Source organism: Haplochromis burtoni, unplaced genomic scaffold (assembly GCF_018398535.1).
Source record: "Haplochromis burtoni strain Fernald_Lab_line unplaced genomic scaffold, NCSU_Asbu1 Contig_171, whole genome shotgun sequence".
Lineage (NCBI taxonomy): Eukaryota > Metazoa > Chordata > Actinopteri > Cichliformes > Cichlidae > Haplochromis > Haplochromis burtoni.
Window position 1 is genome coordinate 420,317 of NW_024582532.1, and position 21,973 is coordinate 442,289.

Consider the following 21,973-nt stretch of genomic DNA (forward strand, 5'->3'; position numbering starts at 1 on the left):
AAAAAAACCCCCAAAACAAAACAAAAAAAACAACACTGCTAGAAAGTATCACATGCACTTACGGGAGGCTGCATTTCGTTGCCCTGTACCTGTGCATGTGCAATGACAATAAAGTTGAATTCTATTCTATTCTATTCTATTCTATTCTATTCTATTCATTAGGTAGAGTTTATTTGTTCGCCTTAAGTTTTCAAGACTTCGATTTTACAAGGTGCTGGAAACATTTCACAGAGATTTGGGTAGGCTGTGTTAAACACATCATTTGGGGTCCAAGTCTGCCATGAAAAACAATCCACCACACCATTACACCAACCGTACTACATTGAACTGAATTATGTTGTTTTCATCCAACATATAAAACTAAACTTAACTGCAGAAACATGCAAATATAAATGTATTTATTTTCTGTCGAGAGCGAATTCATACATCATAGACTTATTACTAAGAAATCACTGACATGTTTACATGTTTAACACAGAAAGGTCCAGCTCTCTTCCTGCTCTTAAGCCTTATAAAACGCACAGAACTGCGATCTCTGCATCAAACTGTTAAATTAATTACCGTTATTATAGGAAACGAACCCACGAATTTCCTCAATACCTACAATAAAAAAGAAAAAAAAAACAATTAGAGTCCATCCATCTATTTAAACAATTAAAAATGTAAAATAACAATAAAAATATTTTAAAAATAAATATTAGATATACATATATATACATATATATATAATCTGACAAAAGTTTGTACAGCTGTTTGTACAAAAGCTGAAGTACCACAAAGGCTTCACTTCCCTCTGTGAAGCAGCAACTAGGAAGTTTTGCAGGGTACCACCACGGGATCAACAGAGGAAACCACATTGACAGACTTACTCTATTTGAGCTAGACGTCTGAGTAGCTCCGGGGTTCGACTTTGAGCTGTACAGTGTAGAAGGTATTTCTCTCTCTCTCTCTCAACAGAATGAAGCTGCTGAAATTCATCTTAATCATCCACGTGAACTTTTTTTGTCAAGGTACTGTTTACAGTTTTTTATTTATTTAATGCTTTGTTCTCACAAACAGAGTAGAACTTTTGTGAAATCAGCGTAAAATGAAATGATACTATTATCTATCCCTTGTGTTATTTAAAATATATATTAACTGGTCTCATGTACATACAGACTGTTATCTCAAATGTTACGTAAAAGACATGAAGTCAGTGCTGTTGGTAAAGTAAAACGATATAGACCCTGTTTGCTATTTTGTTGCTGTTGTTATAAAACTGTTGTTAACTTGACAGTTTATTGATAAATACTTTAGCTTATTTATGTCAGAACATGTCAGATCCTAAATTTGTCTTTGTAGAGAACCTTTCCTTGGAAAAATAGACTGAAAATAACATGATCGGTATGAAGATGAAAAGCAAATCTCGATATTTCATGTATATTTTCGTTTTTTGTACATATTTCCAATTTTTGTACCGTATTATTTAGCCTTTATTTAAACTTTCCACATGTACTTTAGTGCAACGAGCACGCCACGCTATTTTAAACCTTCAATTTAGGTGCTTGGGCAGGAAACATTAAATGGAAATCAGAACTGAAGTCTCTTAGAAAAGTAAGTGAAAAATGTGGAGGAGAGATTAGTTGTAGTTTCTTATCAAACACTTCAGTATAATTGCTCAGAAAACGGTGACACATCGTTTAGCTGTTACTCTTTGCAGTACATGTGGTTTAAAAGCATAGTTTGATTAGCTTTCCAACTAGATGCTCACTCTGTTTCTGATTCCTAAAGAGTTTTTTTCCTTTCTTGATTTCAGCTTTGAAAAATGCAACCACTGAAAACGACCCGTCTGATATCCGTGTGAGTGGAAAGGGAAATAACACAAAAATCAGCAGTAAGTGGGATCTTCCCTTTCTGTTTTCCGCATAGTTCACTTTTGTACAAAAACACCGTTATACCAGAATTTTTTGTCCAGAATCAGGATAAGCACTCTACTCAGAGGCAGTATAAACGTTTCATCAGCACAGGAAGTGGGGGTGACCTGCTTGTAAAAACCCATCTCAGTGAATTTTGCAGGTGCAAATCAAACAGTGAGCTGAGAACACACACTCCCACGCTAACTCGGCTTTGCCTTGCAAGCACAGTTTCTTGCTGTTTTGTGTCTGTGTGTGGCTTTTAGTTCAGCTGCATCCTGAAAAACACATTTTTGCCCCAAAAATACTTTAGTGCATACAATTTACATTCACAAGGATTCAAAACAAAAGTAGAAGCTGTAATGGTGCTAAAAAATACTGGAATGTCTGATGAAAAAATAGGGATTCAAAATTAATAAACATATAAACCATGTTAAAAGTAAAATGGTAAAATATATAAACAGGACTATTTTTAAGGGATTTTCGTATTGCTTGTACTGTAGACAGAACACATACACACAGGAAATGTGTGGCCAGGGACTTCCAAGATGCACCAGGGTGCATCTTGAAACAAGGGTCTCTGGTGGCCAGAAATACAGCATGTTAGCATAGCTAAAGGTTGTGAGGTTAATCTCAGCACTTTGATAGTTGGTGTGCGGCGCCAACGTGTAAAGATTGCAAAGACGTATGCACAACCACAATCCTGCGCAGAGATAAAAGGAGGAACACGCTTGAGTTCTTTTCTCAAGGGAAATGTGGCACTTAAATCTACAATTAAAAAAATTGACAGCTAAAGAAAAATAGCCCCAGTGGAAGCATTCTCTGTAAAGTCATAGTGTAAAACTGGCAAAGTCGATCAGATATTGTGAAGGTTGTTAAAAATGTTTGTCAGAAAGGACACATTTAGATGAAGACCATACGAGATGTCACATTTCAAAAAGACAAAAAGTAAAAGCCAGATGTTAGTTTTAAAGAGGTGCGAGATTCAGTTTAGTGGCTTTTAATGTTGTCGAAATGATCGCGTTCATGTGTCAACCACACCAACGTGTCCCAGAAAAAACCTCAGTTCTTGCTCAAGTAACCACTCGATTAGTGAGTGGTTAGATGTGTCTGTTGTGATGTTATAAGTAACATGTTATATCATGGTCACTTTAGCTAGGACAAAGAGCACTAAAAACAGCAAAGCCAAAAAATGTGGAAAAATAACTAATATAGAGTTTTTGTTTTGATATTTTAGAAGGTCTTTTCCTTTGGTCTCATACTTTGCCATAAACTGAAGTAATGTTGTTTTATTTATTTATTTTTTAAACAGATTCTGTGGCAGGTTAAATGTACTGTAGACTGAATTGGACCTGTTGTCCCTCTTGCTATTTTCTGTTATATGTATGCTGTTAATGGTGGATAGTCATATTAAACAGGGTTTTGAATAATGAGGTCAGCAGGTTTACATGCGAGACAAGGCCAGGTCTTCTATGTGATGTCAGAGAGAACAAATAGTCTTAATATGATCACTTAGATACATCAGCCTCTCTCACTCCCTGTTCCAACATTTTATTACTGATGGTAGAGCCAATAAGAAGAACTTGGCTTGAAGCTAAAACAGCTTGTTTCAGATGTGGAGATCTGAGATCTTTGTCCCTTTTCATCTGTGTTAACTCAAATTAAATAATTGTCAGACACAGACAACCTGAAGAAAAAATGTGTTTTTTTGCAGTGTGCTATCATGGTTGTTTTAATGAAATTACAAAAAAACTGCTCTAATTCTTATTTCTGTGTGTCCTCAGATGACCCTTACGTCTACTCTCTTGGGAGAAAATGCAAGTGGACACTCCGGTTGCCTAGGAACAGGAGCAGTGACATAATGGCGCTCACAAATGACTCTGTGAATGGGTTGTCTGAACAGATCTGTCAGGATCTTAAATGCGGCAGCGTCCTTTCTATTAATAAAACCAGCTCACCAGGGAACATCACCTGCTTTCAAAACTGTTCATACCAACACGGACGTTTGGAGAACTGTTCACTGAGTGTTGGAAGTTCCTGCAGTGTGATCCATGAAGTGGTTTGTGGTAAGACTTTTCTTTAATGTCAGCAATCAGAAAAATCTAATCAGTTATATAAATGGTAATATATATAGACGCTGTATTAGTTTACATGAAATTTCCGGTTCAGTCTTCATTGACTCAACCTTCACAGTTGTAAAGCATCAATCAGCGAATATTAAATAGTTCTGCATTCAAGATGGATGTAGCCAATCAGGATGCTAACATAGTCACACAGATTTCACACACCATCTGGACTTTCGTTTCATCTGACAGCGAACGGAGTGTTCAGACTAAAACTTATGTAACTAAATATCAAGGAAACTAGATACAGTTGAGGTCAGATGTTTGTTACCATGGACACCTCAAATAGGTGCCTTTGTAGCCATTAGCAAGCCTCTGGTATAACTGTGGCTGGATATTTGACCACTCTTCTCGGCAGAAATGGCAGAGTTAATTTAAATTGGTTGGTTTTCTGGGCATACTTTCAAACATAGTCCATAATTTTTAAAAGGGTTGAGGTCAGGGCTTTTGCAAGGCTGCTGGAGAAGCCTCGTGTTAGCCTGCTTAATCTATTTAAAAAACCAGTTGTGTGTTTAGGATTATCTACAAATTTAATCCTGAACCTGAACTAATTAGCCTCTGAGGGTAAGAGTTTGGTTCTTCTTCCAGATCGTGGCAAAACGGTGACATAAACAAATAACTTGAACAGACCTACAATTGTTTGAACTGATGATCTTGGAATCTGCAGTTTTTGTGTGGATTAAAGAAAATCCAAAATAAACTCAAACTTGTTTTTTAAAGTCATAAAGAACAGTTCAAAATAATCATTAAAAGACTCAAATTACCATAAAATTCATATTCATGATGGATGCATGTGAGAGTCTGACCACAACTGTGTATATTAGACTATCACAGTAACTATAAGAAGAAAACTGGATTTTTTTTTGGGTTGATTTCACGTGGAGGCACATGTTTCTTCTGAGCATGAGGAGACAAACGGAGCTCTCCAGTCATTTCTTCTACTTTTCTTCTACTTACTGAAATATTATCTTGTTATGCCACTGAATAAATACTAACTAATACAAACACTGAGACACAGTTATTATTATTATTAGCAACAAATATTGCTATGTAGACAATGCGGTCTACATAGCAAGAAGCTTGCTAACTGGAATTGCATAGAAGTGTACTGTGTTACTGCAAGGCTGGATTTGCAGTAGGAGGATTAAAGATATTTTGCTGTTAAATATTTCAGACAAACAGGACTTTTGGCATTTGTTGAGGAATTTGCTCTTGCTGCTGTGAGATATCTGTTTGGTTGTTTTTGAGATAACATCAAGAATTCTGAGCATCATGTCAGATATAAATCTGAGCGTTTAGAAAGAACTGAACTTCTTTGTCATAACTCTGACTTTGATGTTGAACACTACCGACGAACAAAACTGTCATTCTCGGAAAAATATTTACATTCATGATTTCTGGGGGCACCATGACCTGTCCCTGGGGCAGTAACCTGCCATTGTACCCTTACAGATCTGTGGGAGGAAACTAGAGCACCTGAAGAAAAACAAAGATTAGACGAGGTTTGAAACCAGAAGGTTTTTTTCTCACACGCCAAATTTCCAAAACCGACATAGAACGAAACTCCTCGGAACGTATGAAATGCTCTTCATTTAACCTAAACACATAAACAGGAAAACCTCAAAACCTAAAAATGGAAGGAATATTTTATCAATTTTTTATCAATATTTTTTTTAAAAGAAAGGGACTTGTCATGTATTTTAATATAACACACACACACACACACAAACACACACACACACACACACACACACACACACACACACACACACACAAACACACACACACACACACACACACACACAAACACATTTTATGTTTATGGACCATCAATTCAAAAACAGGCGATGAACAGTCTGAGATATCTTAAAAATAACTGAGGACTATTGTTGTGTTTATCTGAATTTGAGGAGTGTGACCGCATGTCATACATGCCCTTTCCTGTCTATAAATGACTTCCTGCCCTATGCGCTGGTTTATTCTCACCTCCTCCTGTCTGCACCGGGGTCGGGAAGCCATCACTAATTCTCACTGAAACCTTTCCCAATATGCAGCAGCAGGCCTAAGTTTTTATCTGCTCCGTCCGTCATCGTCTTTAAGCAAACACTGGTTAATCATGTTTGAGGTGTGGAAGCTGGTAGGGATTCATTATGTGTTAATATTACAGATCACAGTGGCTCTACCAAAGTAGTAAACCTTTACATGTAGAGTTTTTGGAACTGAGCAACTACAATATTTTACTTTGATAATTTATAACATATAGCTGAGATCTAGAAATATATTTTAACTCTCAGTCTCCATCTAACTTGGAACAGCAAGGCGTTTTATTGAAAAACAAAAAAATAAAAAATGGTTTTAGCAAACATGAAGTGACCCGTTGCTTAGTGAAATCCTGCTATGAAGCCTCAAGTATCATGTTTTCAGACTGAATGTGATGAGCGACCTCACTGTGAAATCTCTACACCCTGGTTATTCCTCCCTTCTAATTATAAGTTAAAAAATGACTCCAACACAAAACAAGTCATTGAGCCTGTAAAGCAATCTGAAAAGGGTTAACTGAGGTCACAGAGGAAGGCAACCCGGAGATATGCCCCCTGCTGGATGTTAAAAATAATGCAGGTTTAACACACTTCCAGGATGTCTTTCAGTCCCTTAGACTGTCTATAACTGAATCAAAAGGACAGAAATTGATCCTTATCATACCGCTGTTCCTGACCCACAGTCACTCAGTGGGTTTAACTAATTAACCTCATGTTAATTGGTTAAGTGATTGCCTGCTTGTTTATTATCCAAATTTAAAGAAGCAAAAATATGCAACCTTGGGTGTTTCCCTGACAGTGACTCTGAATTAGCCTCAGGCAGAAATAACTGAGCACTAACCTTTAGATGTAAGGATTTAAGAAACAAAAAAATCATAAAGAGCTGTGATTTTTAAGCAATGAGAATTCATAGTGGAAGAGATTCTAAGTATTTGATTGGTGACTGTCAGATCTGACTGTAATAATTTCAGTTAACACTATCAGGTCACAAGATTTACATCTTGATCACCAGACTGTGCTGTTAGGTTAATTATTTGCACGAGTATTAATGATGAGAGCACAATAATAATGACAGGGTGTCATCCTCAGCACACCAGCTTGTGCGACTGGCAGGAGGGACACACCGCTGTGGTGGGCGAGTGGAAGTATGGAAAAATGAGCAGTGGGGCACCGTGTGTGACGACCACTGGGACCTGAATGATGCTCATGTGGTGTGCGCCCAGCTCGGCTGCGGTTACGCCCTCAATGTGACGGGCCAGGCCGGCTTATTTCCCCCGGGGAAAGGACCCATCTACCTGGACGATCTGAACTGTACGGGCAACGAGGAGAACCTGTGGAGCTGCCCGGCTACACGGGAGGAGGATCAAGACTGTGGACACAAAGAGGACGCTGGTGTCGTGTGTTCAGGTCTAGTTCAAAAAAGTTTATTTATACATGCAGAAATCAGAAAATGTACTCTGAAAATTGAATGTTATTAACAAAACAACTCTGAATGTGAACATTTATTCTTGGAGCTTAACTTGCTTTCTGCACTGGTTAAAAAAACATCTTAAAGATTTTCGTTGTTTCTTCTAAAAGTTACATATAACTAAACTTCAAATTTATGTTTCCATGAAATGTGATCTTCACTACTAAAAAAATGATCAGCAAAAATACAGAAATATTGAATGAGTGATGTGTAGCAAACAAACATAACTCAGGAGAAACATCTCTGTTCATGCATTTTTGAGAATGAGGTTAATTATGTATGTCATATGTAAAAAAAAAAAAATCAAAGTCATTATCCTTAGCGCTGGTTTATCACCAGCTGATTTACTTGCATTATTTTTTGGGGGATGTTTTATGCCATTTTGCTCCAGTAGTTTTCTTCTTGTGACATCTGTGTCTCTGCAGAAATGCGAGGCCTCAGACTGACTGGAGGTATGGACCGCTGCTCTGGTAAACTGGAGGTGCATCGTAACGGCAGCTGGTGGATCGTGTGTAATAACTGCTGGAATGAGAAGATGGCTTCCATTGTGTGCTCCATGCTGGGCTGTGGTGATAAGGTGGAAAAGTACACCCAGTTTAATCCTCCTCTCACCCACAACAACGGCACGCTGTTTTACTATAAATGCGATCAGAATAAGAGTCTGTGGGAGTGCAAGGAATACATAAATCATCGGTTCCTGTGTAAAGACTCAAAAGCTTCTGGTGTCATTTGTGAAGGTAAGGGACACAGTTTGGTGTTTTTATTTGTTATATACTTGTTAAACAAACAACACTCAAACAAAACAGGAGGAATCAATGAGTGCGAATTTTATTAATTTATTTATTCATTAGCAACTCTTTGAAAAGGGCTTCTTTGCACATATTAAAGGGATCAGATATTCAGGATAAAAACAAACATCTGGATTAAATGTTTAATACATTTTAAGGTGGAATTTTGTTAAGACACTCAAATTTTTTAAAAATACATTTCCCCACCCCACCTGGTTGCAGCAGATGGCTGCCGCCTTTTGAGCCTGGTTCTGTCAGAAGTTTCCTTCCCACTGTCGGGAAAGAAACTTCAGGGGTGGTTGTCAGAATTTTCTCTGTTGGGTCTTTATCAAACAATATAATGCGCTTTGACCTGACAGTTGCTATGATTTGGTGCTATATAAATAAAATTGAATTGAAATTTTATTGTAATTAACCAACGTATTTCTGTCTGTGACTTATAATTACGTGTTTGAAATGCCTTTATTCGTGTGCCTACACATTTATTTATTCATTTAACAGTTGTTGATTGGAGTGAGTCGTCCTCTGAGGAGTTTCTGTTCAATAGTTACGGAATCACATAAAATGTAGTCGTAGCATAAATAAAATTCACATCCAGGTGAAACCAGGTGATCACGTCGTCCTCAGATTTCTCCGTTTTGTTGAACAGATTCTATTTTTGTTCTGCAGGTTCTCTGGGGTTTCCTAACGCTACCACGGTTAATCCAACTGTAACACCTCAATGGACAACTGGTAAATATTTACAGTTTTATTTTATGAAAAAGTACTTAAATTACTCTTTGAAGTATTATTCTCAGTACCAGTTTCTTAAACGTCGCAGTTAGTCTTGATCCATAATCAGAAAGTGAAGTATTTGTTTCTTCTCTGTGCATCCAGCCAATGGAACCACAGCCGCTGTTGCTGCTGCAGATTTGCCTTTTGCGTCTCTGCCGCTTCTCTCCACCATCTCTCTGTCCATCCTGCTCCTCGTGATTGTCATCACAAACACGGTGCTCTGCTGCCATTACAGGAGAAAACACGGTTTGTTCAGATTTTATTAGATAAATAGATTATATTTTATTGTCCTTTTTTTTATTTTAAGTAATTTTAGTGATTATTTTAGGTTATATTGTCTGTAATGATGGAAATACTAACATTCAGTTTATTTTGACAGTTTTCATTAAAAATCTCTTCCATCAGTTTTTAAAAATATGCTTATTTTCCCAAACGAATCATATTACTTTATAGAAATGTTTTTATTTTCCTAGGTAGATGTTTAACATTTTATATTTCACTTTATGAAATCAATAAGGGTGAAACATGCTGCCCAGCTCCTATTTATTCTAACAGTGTAATGTTTTTTTTAGTTAGAATCTGTTTTAGTACAGACAGGAAACAGGTGGATATAAACAGATAGAAGATGACGCATTTTACCGCCAAAAAATAACCTTAATTTAAAATTAAACCCCCATAATAAGATACGTTCAAAAAAACAACAACATCTAGAATATTTTCATGACACCCAGCTTGTCCACAACATTTAGGAAGTAATGGGAGAGGTCAAATTCCTAAAAGAGGTACAAATTAATTTAGTGTACTAGATTGTGAAAGAGCTGCAGGCTTACCTTGACTTTGAAAGAAATTATTCTGAAGTTAGTAGGATGAAGAAAGCACACATTTAAAAATACGTTTTACCCAGCTTCTTCCTAACATGAGGAGATGACATTAGTAGAACACTAAGAAGGTAGCATATATTATTTTGGATTTCATTATCAACATTTCTAACCATTTTCTACTGCAAATTCAAGGCACTTTAAAGCCATACACTCACTGTAAATCGCTCAAAAAGTAAGGCCTTAAGATAAGAAACATTCATGGGCTTCCTGGAATCTGAAATTTTTATAATTTTAAGATGCTGCGTTATAAAAGTGCAGAATACAGAAATTAGTACTCTGACATTATACAGCAAAATGTTAAAGAAAATCTAAATATTTCAATACATTAAAGTTTGAACTATTTAATCTGTTTTATTAAGTTGCGCTGCGGGGCCTCTAAATGTCATACGCTAATGACCCACGTCTTGTTTTACATGTGCACAGCTTTCTTACTCCAGCAGACGCGCAGCAGCCCACGAGCTCCATCTGGTCAAAGCAACAACTATCACGAGGCTGTTAATCTCATCAAAGTCACCGCCAACCCGGCGGAGACTGATGGTCAGTGGTCGAACAATTCAACATGTCGAACACTAACACAGCTTTTTTCTTTCTTTAACCCCGCAGGCATATCTATCTATCGATTTATCTATTTAATAGACATGCACGGTAGTGAGGAAGTTGCAGATTTCATCTCATCAAATCGTTTAATCTATTTTGTGTGTTTGTCTCAAAAAGTCCCCTCCAATCCCAGGCTTCTTTGGACCCAGCTTAGTAGTGCTGACAGCACGTCAGTAGATACAGACTATGAGCAGTATGACCCAAGCATTGACCCGTCTGTCAGTTTATCCACCTTTCGGAGTGAGCCACGTTCTTTTATTTTTCCTCTGCATTTATGTGTCGTTTCTCAGCCGTTGCTTCTTTGTCTCACACTGTTTCTGCATTTTGCGGTTGAAGCTGCTCTGTCTATCTGCATGTTTGTGTGTGTGTGTGTGTGTGTGTGTGTGTGTGTGTGTGAGCAGATCATGCTGTTTTGCACTGAATGTTTGCAGGATGCTCTGTAAAATATTGCATTGTGTGCATCGTGTCACTTTTTTTAAAATCCAGATTCTCAGCGATACAGAACAGACGTTAATCCTTTGATGAGGCCTTCAGGTCTTGAGAGCCTTTGTGAAGAAGGTGAGTCACAGTTCGTTTGCAAAGTTGTAACACTTTGCAAAACTCAAGCAAAATGCATCATTCCCATTAGAAACTACTGCTGTGACAACAATCTGTAAATGGAAGAGGAACACTGACTTTCACTTTTAACCAAAAACAAGACAGAAAACATAAAGAACAAACAATAGGTACAAAATAATCATCATCATGATAAATCTTTATTTCAGACTCATGGTCTATAAAAAATCAAATCACATAAAACACAAGAAACAAAATAAAAAGATAAAATACACATTCCCACAAATCAGATTCCCACATGACAGTTATACAAGTGTCCTGAAAACTTAAAGGTCCACAACGATGCAATTATCCAAAGAAATCTATACACAAGATTTCTTTCTAAAAATTGACCTGTATTGACATTAGAGGTTACAAACATCACATTTACCCTGAGACAACCTGGTTTCTTCAGTGATAACCTTGTAGGGTCATTAAAAGTTACGTGAAGTTTCTGCTCTTCTGTAGTTCATCCAGTGTGCCGTATACAGCGGATGAACAGTGTACCCTAAAGATGCAAACTGTACAGTCATGCGTAACAGGATGTTTGCTTGTGCATAGATCAGCGTGCATTATCTATAAATGTCATCACCATCATTTGTTCTGTCATAAGTTGCGCAAGATATTTGACCTAATTTCAGAGGAGGTTATTATTTCACAGTTTAAAGTGAGCAAATCATAACAGAACGAGGTCATCCACATATAACTCTGTTAGGACTAAATTAAATATCTTGTTTCTAAATGGATGTAAATGCAGGACATCTTTTTTTATGTGTCCCTTAGAAAACCCTCCAATAAGAAATCACACGTACAGACAGTTCTTGTTTGTGTCCCAGCTGTGCTACTTCTAATTTCTCCATTTTGTGTTTTATTTTTAAGGTCCGCAGCCCTCAAATACAATGACAGGAGCCTTTCCAAGCTGTAACGGTGCCTCGACATATCCTCAGTACGCCAGAGTGTCAAAGATCTCAGTGGACTCATTTGAGTCGTCCAGCACCTCCTCCGGGGAATGCTATGAAAACTTGCCAAAAGATTACGTCAATGTGACGCCTGGTGAGTTCGCTTCACTCCCCTCAGTCCTTTTTTCTGCCAAATAAATATTGTGGAATATGCTTGTTTGTTTCCTTGTTGGGTGCTGGATGAGGATGAACGTGGTCATGCCTGTAGGTCAGCTTATTTTCTAAACTTTGGTCTTTCCGTCTTCCAGATAGACTCCATGTTTTTTTTTTAATTCAGTTTTTGAGATACTTAGGGAAAGTGTTGTAGTTTACATGTTATAAAAATAAAAAAAGTCCTGGGATTATTCTAGCTTTAAAAAAAATAAAAAAAATATTGTTGTGTGATATAAAATTCAAGAAAGAAGAAGAAAGGCTGATAGTCACGTTTCAGTTTGTCGAGGGTAAATAAATAAAAGATGTAAGTCCATCTCAGACTGTCTGAAATACTTTTTTATTCAATTAAAACTGAAAAGCTTTTGCCGTTTCAGATCCTCTACCATTGGAGTCGTTTGTTGGTCCTTCTGATGCTTCAAAATTCTCATATGGTCCTCTTCACTCTGGACAAACCTCAAACATGCAGAATTCAGGTAAATCTCAATAAACAGACGTGCAGCTGTGGAGGAATAAAATGTAAAACATTTACTAATCTCTCTGAATGTTTGATGATCAGATGATGACGAACTCTACTCGCCTGTGAGCCCCGACTGAAACTTTGTGTCTGAGGATGACTGCACAGCAAACCGAGGGTGTGGGAAAGTGTGAGAAGAAGAAGTCGTTTTCGTAAAGGAAAGACATCCTGTAAGATCAAGAAAATGTAAGACGCTTACAGCGATCAATGCTGGGATGTTCAATGTGATTGATTAGCTTTTTAAAGCAAGTTTTATTTTTGTACACAAATGCAAAGCAAAGGCTGGAAGTCTGGAAGGCACAAAATGAACATGTGTTCTGTGAATGTAGCAGAAGGAACTGTAATATAGAAACAGATGACAAATTAAAAAAGGAAACCCAAACTTCTCTAATGCTGTTGGGGGGGTTTTGCTGCCAGTATTTAAATCCTTTTTTGCTCTTACACCGAAATGCCACGGCACACTTATCCTACAGTTAACCATATCCATACCAGTTGTAATGGTCTCTCCCTGTGACCTATGAGCATGATCTCATCCCTGTTGAACTCCTATGGCAGATGATGGTTTGACATGTTAGACATTGCCTTTAAAATAATTAAAAAGCCATATTAGATAAAAAATAAAATAAAAATAAAGCCCTCCTACAGCAGCACAACACCACACTGAGACACTTTACTCTGGGTTTTCTTTGAAATTGTCACCTGTCTGTGTCTGTTTTGTGTTGTTTATTAAAAGATTTGTAATATTACAATGTATTAAGTTAATACATGTTTGGCGCATTTATTTCTTTGGATGTAGACACGAAAATCTTCTGAGCACCAGCATAATTTCAACAACTGTTATGAGCACAACATAGCCAAAAATATGTGGACATCCAAACATTACCTAAATAATACGCTTGTAAAAAACCACAAACCTTAATGTCTGTGAAGGTTCTCAGTCATTCAGTTCATCGTAGTCTAAGGAGCTTGGAAAGAAAAGCGTCTGGACTTGAAGAAGCTTCTCGGATGAGAGGTGAAACGTCTTCAAGCAACTTAAAGAAGTCCAGACGCTTTTCTTTCCAAGCTCCTTAGACCACAGACCTTAATGTGGACCTATCATGGGTTTCCTTATTTTGTGCTATATACACTGATACAAGGAGGATATTAAATATAGTTAAATACTCTATGCACAAGTGAGCCTTTAGAACAAAATGCTTATTTTCAGTTTTTCCTCTTCTTGGATCTGCACAATGTCAGTGACAATGGATATTACTGATATGGTCAATTCAGGCGAACAGGTCCAGCAGTTTGACGCTTCTGTTTGCTGGAGGCAGCCAATCAGAAGAAGTATGGCAGCTTGTTTCAACCAAAGCAATCTCAGTAGGTTAGCCACTAAAGCTGGGCCATAAAGCAAGGAAATAATATTTATGTGGCACTAATTCTGTTTATCCCGGTGTGTGAGGGTTAGGGGTTACAGCTAGATAAGCTATTCCACATCTAACTGAAAACATGAATCACTCTGAAACAGGAAAAAGCTTAACTGAACTCCCACAAAGCTGCAGAACAATTTCGTACATTAAAGGGTCACAAGCTTTTGTCTGTCCACATACTTTTGGCTACTCACGTGCTATTGTTTGCCACTCATCTTCTATGTAAACAGTGTATTCAATATTAAGATCAACCACAAGGTGGCACTACAGGCTTGTAAGTAACTTGTTTAATTAATGTCTTGTCCTGTAAATTACTTAAAAAACGTATTAAAGTATAAAATGTTTTCTAAATCAAAAACGTCCAGGCTGCTGCTCTTTGTGACAAAAACCTGACAAACATCTATTGGTGCTCTTTGAGGGAGATAGGGGGAACTCTGGCTCCTGATGGGGCCAACGTAAACTATCAGCGTGATTTGAAACCAGACCTGGAAGGCTTGTTTTTTGGGGGTTGTGGTTGATTATAGCTGCTGCAGCTGCAGAGCATCAACGCTTCCTGTGATGCCCTGAATCAAAGTTATGTCTTGTTTTGAAGAACGTTAATATGACAAACTGCCTCACAGCACAGTAAAGTTTTAATAGGGGGGTGACGGTGTTGAATACAGGGATAAACATGGATCGGCTAACGTGAGAAGTGGGAGGTGTGATGCATTCGACTGATAACAGCAGAAATGGGGTGTTTTTCAACTGGAAGGTATTTGGCAAATAGGAGGAGGGCGAGCTTGTGTGTGTGTGCGTGTGTGTATTAGGGTGTGGGAAGGAGGGATGATGAGGAGAAAAGGAGGAGGTGGACGGAGAAGTCGGCAAAGATAAAAAGTGTCTGGAAGAATCATATATTGCACTCAAATTTAGTCCAGAGCCTCGCGTGGAGATAAGCAGGCGAATTAACGACCAGATCTCCTTATGAAACTCAATCTGTTTCACATGCCAGAGAATTGAGCGCACACACCAACCCACACACCACTCAACACGGATTCCATGTAAAACTATGCAGCCTGATATATCACAGATCCTCCTTAAGCGCTTTGCTTTTGTTTTATTCAGCTCTGAAAGATTGATAAGCCAGAATCTGAAAATCTGAGGATTTACAGTCCTGATTAACATCAAGGGAAAGAAAAGTAGTTCACTAGTATTTCAAGTAGCTTGTAGCATTTGCAGGGATTACAAGATCAACCCTCTGTTTTTACTTTGTTCATTAAATCAGTTACACACAAAGGATTACGGCTCCATACGTCTCTAAGTTGCTTAAAGTGTCCCGACTGCAGATCCTGCCCGAGTTTAAACTTTTGAACTCTGGTTGGTGCTGCAGGCCTGCAGACGACCTGAGACAGTACCTGGCTGCAAACGATATCGAGAGCATGCATGAAATTACCGCTGCAGCTTGTGTTTGAGGTGGTTTTGAATGTTTGTTGTCCTCCAGGAAAATTTTATATGAAGATTAGAAGAATAAAAAAAGCCTGGCTCAGGAGATTTTAGGGGCTTTTAAATGGGGAAATGACACTTAAAGCTATTAGCAATCCTATTAATATTTATTAAAGTAGTTTTTCAGATTAGCCGTGGCTTTCAGTCATAGAGTGCTAAAGGAGTGAATCCTAAGACCCAGAAATTAGCACTTTGTACTTCCAGTTTCAGTTAGTTTAATGTTTTTAAATGAGTTTTTGGTTAGATGCTTCAAATAAGTACTGTACTTAAAAATAGCTTTAGTCATACATTCTGTAGCATAAAATATGTAAGTAAATACCTCACACACAAATTATGCAGCTGTATGTGTCACAGGTAAGTACTCTGGTAGAAAGTGGCTAAATGTAACTTTCAGTATCATCACAGCGAACTCAGAAGCCTGTTAGTGAAGCTGCTAAAGTCTTGCAGTGATGTCCTTTGTTTACAGGACAGCCAGGGTTCTCAAAGTGGGGCCTGCGGGCCAGCGGTAGCCCCTGGTAACATTTTACCTCCCTTCAGTGTGTTGAGGTATGTTATGTTCTGGCACAGCAGTGGAGAACGAGACTACGGGACTAAACTTTCCCAGTTTGAACAAAAACAGCTGTTTTTCTTCACTACCACTTTAAAGACTATAAACCACAAAAATGATAACGACAAACCACCAACATCAAGTAAAGAGTCTATTTGCACCAGCCAGAAGTTTTTCTACATGATGGATTTTTCTCCTTTGAGGCCCCTCAAAGTCATGTTGACCCCTTAAATTGGCACTCAAGCCATTAACACTTTGAACCCAGGGGAGCTCTGTCTCCATGTGTCAGCTCAGTCATGGGAGGTCATCTGAAAGGATGAAACATGATTTTCAGAAGCAGTATGAGTAAACTACATGTGGTTTACTACATATTATTATTAGTGTTTTTTTTAATCGCTTATTTTGAATTTGATGGTACCGACACTTCTCGAAGCTGGAAAAGTTAGTGACACTAAAAACAAACAGCTGGAGAGACAATTTTCAGCTGGGTTAATCAGCAGGAGGTCAGTAACAGGAGTGGGTAACCATGTCAACAATTCTAGAATAATGTTCCTCAACAAACAAATTCTGAAGTCTTTGAATTCCTCGTCATTTACAGTGTATAATGTCAAAAGATTCAGGGAATCTGGAGAAATTTTCAGGTAGAAGGTTGAATGTCCGTGTACGAGCTGTCAAATGGCACTGCATTAAAAACCAGTGACGATTCTGTCATGGAAATCACAACATGGGCTCAGGAGCACTTGAAGAAATCATTGTCTGTTTGACAGTGTGGGGCGTGTAAGGAATAAGCTAGCCGCCCAAACAACCAAGAAAGCAGTACAACCTTACCCCGCCGCTCACCCAAACCTTAGATTTTGAATAATTTCATATCAAATGGGCAGTACCTCTAACTCTATAGAGCTCATCTTCTCTTAACTTCATATGTTATATTTAACGGTGGTCAGTCTTATGAGCTTTAATTTTAGCAGACAGCTGTTTTCAGGAAAAACTTCTGAAACTAATTTAATGAAAAGCTGATGAATAAAGTGGAGCATCCAGCTGACGGGTTATCAAGGTTGGCCTGTGGACCAGTGGTGGCCCCTTTTGTTTTTGCCTGCAAGCATTACCAATAAACAGCAAGGATCCACGGTTCATGTCACAGCATGTATATATAACAGTAGAGTTTACCTCTTAAATCTCAGCTGTTCTGCTTTAGCCGTCACAGCTTTCTCAAACTTCATAACACTAACCCAACACCCTAAAAAAGTCAAGAAATATGACCTCAACACTGGGTGAAAAAAATAGATACCAGTACAAAAATGACAATGTCCAGCCACAGACACAATATAAACAGTGAGACGGAGCAGCTTGTATTTTTGTTTTCTCCCTGGACTCTAAAAGCAACGCATTCACGAATAACTGAAGGGTCACTATTTTCAATCTCTGGAACATTCCTCGGCACCATTTCATGTTCCACTGGAACAATAATAAAAACACGAACTCTAACACGTCAGGCAGTGTCTTACTTCACTGTGACCTTGTGGATTTTGTTCTTGCCTTGGCCTTTGTGTTGGCACTGCTCTTTGTTTGCCAGGGATATGTTGCAGGATGGACTGCAGCCAGTGAAATGCAGTGAGGTCATTCGTTTAGATAGAGCCCCAGATGGTTAGAGACCTGGGCTAAAAATCCACTTCAGCTCATTAATCAAAGCCTGTTTTTCCTTTGGCCGAGCAATGGGAGAGAATTATACTTAAGCCATTAAATTCACCAATATTCCCCTCTCTTGATTAGTGCCCCTCACAGCGAATGAAGCCTTTAGTAAACGGCATTACAGCCTGCTGGGCTGAAGCTTGGGTGCGCTGGAGAGGCCGGGTAATAGTGTTGATTACTCGTCACTCATTAGGTTGCTTTCACTGCCGCCGCTAAGCCCTCATCAGGAGGTTTTTGGCTGAGAAGCTGAGCAGGAGCCCTGATCCAATTCACCTTTAAAGTTCAGTGGAGCTGTCTGGGTTGCCACGGGTCAGTGCATCGCTCTCCATGGTGTGCACTCTCAGAGAGAGGCCCTCATTACCTCATTTCCTGTTACCACTGTACCAGGCAAACATCTGAGTGTCCTGCTTCGGTTGTGTAAAGTTTGTTTGTGACTGAGGGTCTATTAAAAGTTTAAATAAAAAAACTTGTTGAATTTATGACTTTGTTGAAGGACAAATGTGAGAATCAGACTGCGTGTGTCTGTGGTGGCCCTGTGGTGCAAGAGAGTGCATTTCAAACTGGAAAAAAACCTTCATAACTGGGGTTTATTAAAAAGATTTTATGTATTTTTGTTGATGAGTGGCAAACAATGGCACACGAGTAACCAGATGTTTGTCATAATTATATTTCACATGCAAGAGAACTCAGAAATCCTTCACACATACAAAGTCATGAAGTTTTCAGGGCCCATCATAACTTAAAGACCTCACAGTACCATATTACCTTTACAGAGCTCTTTGCTCTCACATTGCAGGCATACTTATGGTTCCTAAATTTTCTAAAAGTAAAATGGGAAGAACCTTAGGCTATTGTGCGCCTCTCCTGTGGAACCAGCACCCAGTTTGGGGTCAGGAGACAAACATCCTCTCTGGTTTTAAGATTAGACTTAAAAGTCTCCTTTTTGGTGAAGCACATAGTTAGGACTAGGTCAGGTGGTCCTGAACTGTCCTGTAGTTATGCTGGAATGGGTTCAGGCTGCTGGCGGACTTCCCATGATGCAATGAGCATTTCTTCCCCACTCACCTCTTTTCATAATAATAATAAATCCATCATCTCCTTCCACTTACCCAGTTTAGGGTCACATGGGGCTCATAAGGCATGAGGAAAGCTACATCCTGGAGAGAGACAGAAAATCACTCAGATTCACACAGTCTATTCACAATAATCAATTAACCTCACCCCATGCATGTCATTGGAGTAAGGGAGGAAGCGTCAAAGTAACCGGAGAGGATCCACACAGATATGAGGAGAACACAAAGAAAGACCCTAAGCAGGATTCAAACTCAGGACCTTCTTGGTGTGAGAGAACAGTGATAATACTACTAATAATACTTCTACTACTACTACTACTACTACTAATAATAATACAAAACCAGTACAGCAGAATAAAACTGCTGCTCCATGAATCTGGCACTGTTGGAGGTTTCTTCCTGTTAAAAAGGAGCTCTTTCTCTCCACTGTCACCAAGTGTTGCTCATAGGGGATCGTCTGAACATTGTTTTTTTTTCTTTGATACCTTTACCTTAATATAATGTGTTGTTAAAATTAAATTGAACTAAATTGTTAATATAAAACTAAACAAATCCTGTAAAGTACCCAACAGCGTCGTCAGACATCAGCAATAAGCTAATGAAACTGGTCAGCTAATGTTTTTAAAACAGAACAGCTGAAGTCCTGAATTCCATTTTCTGAAACTGTCACTTCATCATAACAAACTATTTTATTTTGATTCTCAAAATGCAAACTACTCAGCAACCAGCTCAGGAACGTCTCAAAGAACAAATACAACGTGTGGATACATTTTCATGGACAAAGGTGAGAGTCACTGTGACCTCATGACTCATATTTTGTCCATAACTCAATAATCAATGAGGTAATTATGACAGGATTTTACAGAAACACCCAATGGCATAAAAAAAACGACAAAGTTTTATATCCAGAAGGTCAAAGGTCAAGTCTGGACACATATGGATGTAGATACGCTTGTGTGGAGGTACACAGTTACTATGTAGTAAATCGCGTCTTTACTTAAGATAGTTTAATTAAAATGGCCCTTTTAGTGGATGTTTGGGAACATACGGGGTACTCTAAGGGAATTACTGCTGTGGCCCTTTGTGAGCACACCCACTTAGGGCCCTTGTGGGTTTGCCTTGCCTATACAGCCCCACAGTTCACCTGCAGCTACCCACTGTGGACCCGCCCATGCGTGTTTGCTAGGAAAGCTGTGATGAAACTGATTTTACATGGAAGCAGACCCACAACATCTGCAGTGAAACTGATGCTGTTTAATAATCGTGCAAATCTTTAAAGCCTTGATTAGACTCTGCAGCGGACACGAACACGGACATCTAGAGACATGGCAGCCGATTAGTCATTCCTCTTATATCTCTTTGAAGACCGCCGCCTGGGGCGCAAGTGTAGTGGACAAAGCCACGCAATCACATAAAACAGGCAGGCCTGCGGACTTTCACATGGACCCTCATGCTCACTGTGTCATGATGAAATTTATGCCACTCAGACCCCAGAAGACCTCAACAGACTTGCAGATGTGGAAAATACACTCAAAGACTTCATCTCACAAAGATATCACAACATATTCATCTCTTTGAGATCTAACCCTCATGAGAGAAAGGAAAAAAAAAAGATTATTTAGGAAAAAAAAGGTAGGTTTGGTGTGTTACAGATAATTATGATTATTATTGCCCCCTGATTGATTATATATTTTGCACTTTAATGGCGTGTTCAAACGCAAACACTCAAATTCAAAGTCTATGCAATGAGGAGAATCGATGTGCTGGGTGGCACGAATAGAGGAAAAATTAGAGTAAGTTAAAATATTTCATTTGAGTGAAAAAAATGACTTAATAAGGCATTGAAATCCCTCTGGGACAGCTGGGAGTCCAACCACAATAAACCATGGAAAATCCTGTTTTTGAACAGCTAAATCGTTCAATTTCGTTCTTAATTAAAGACAGGGAAACGTCAGTGAACTAATTATTATTTGGACTGGCTGCTTCGCTGCTTTCTGGCGATTTGTGTGGATTTCCACCATAAAGGCACCACATGACTTTTTAAAGAGGTTATGACAGGTTGTAATGCTTTTGGTTGATCATTCTTGATTGGAGAGCACCATAGATGTTTGCTTTGACTCAATTTACTCACTAGGCCACTGTGTTTATTTTCTGCAAACTTTCTTACATCGTGGTGCACCCAGGATGGGAAATTGCTATTTTGAAACCTGTAACTAAGACCTGAAATTGGACTTAATGTTTAAAAACCCAAGACACTTTTATTGTTTTTTGTTTTCTCTTTGTGCTTCAGATGATGGACTTTGCGCCTCGCAGCCACCGTATCCTTCTCATGAGACATATTTATGGGTCTGTATCCAGAAATGAATCCCAACTTGAAAGCCGGCCTGGCGGTGCAGCGTTTCACTCATTAACCCTTTTTTCTTCCCAGCACCTCGCGGCAGCCTCTTCCCCACAAAACACATTCGTATAGCTGCCAGTCAGGTCAACGCTGCAATTAAGCTGCTTTAAACTTGTTCAGTGGAGCTTAGAGGCTGTAAAAATACTTCCGCTTGAGTGTCAGTGGGAGCCTGTGACGGTTAACGTTGCATTCATTGGGGAATACATTGTGTCTAGTTAATGTAAGTAGTCTGGTCAGTGGGTCAAAAGGGCAACGTGACTAAAGAAAATGAGGAGGCGCAGTAGTTTACAGCTGGCTGGGAGGAACCCGGCCAGCTTCATCAGACTGATTCCTCTCCTCTTTATTTGTCAAACATCAAATTTCTCAAGCAACAGAGAATTTATGGACACATTTCCATGTTTGTCTCCATCCAGATGGACCGAGTTTTATGAGCGTGCGGTGCATGTCAGACAGTGAAACTCGTGCTCTGATTACCAGTCAGTCAGGACAGGCGTCATCAATCTTTGGTCTTCAGTGAATGGCAGACTGGCTGCCATAAACAGGGCCTGATTGCAGTGTGCTGTTCCCAGCGGAAGAGTTTTCAGTCCAAGGGAGGA

General features: G+C 38.8%; 1 protein-coding gene across 3 annotated transcripts; it reads left to right on the forward strand.

The window, feature by feature from the left end:
- The first annotated feature begins 857 nt into the window (after window positions 1–857).
- Window positions 858–17,044, forward strand: LOC102312054 (T-cell differentiation antigen CD6). 3 transcript variants are annotated; one of them, XM_005940930.3, is made up of 13 exons: window positions 858–1,010; window positions 1,796–1,873; window positions 3,677–3,958; window positions 7,144–7,461; window positions 7,948–8,259; window positions 8,980–9,042; window positions 9,187–9,330; window positions 10,389–10,502; window positions 10,680–10,802; window positions 11,049–11,120; window positions 12,036–12,209; window positions 12,643–12,741; window positions 12,825–17,041. In XM_005940930.3, exons 1-13 carry the CDS (start codon window positions 959–961, stop codon window positions 12,860–12,862), a joined length of 1,869 nt encoding a protein of 622 aa, XP_005940992.1. In that variant the 5' UTR covers window positions 858–958; the 3' UTR covers window positions 12,863–17,041. The 3 variants fall into 3 exon arrangements, with proteins under 3 accessions (XP_005940992.1, XP_005940991.1, XP_005940993.1); XM_005940929.3 differs by having other exon boundaries at window positions 10,389–10,802; window positions 12,825–17,044; XM_005940931.3 differs by lacking the exon at window positions 10,680–10,802.
- Window positions 17,045–21,973: the final 4,929 nt, after the last annotated feature.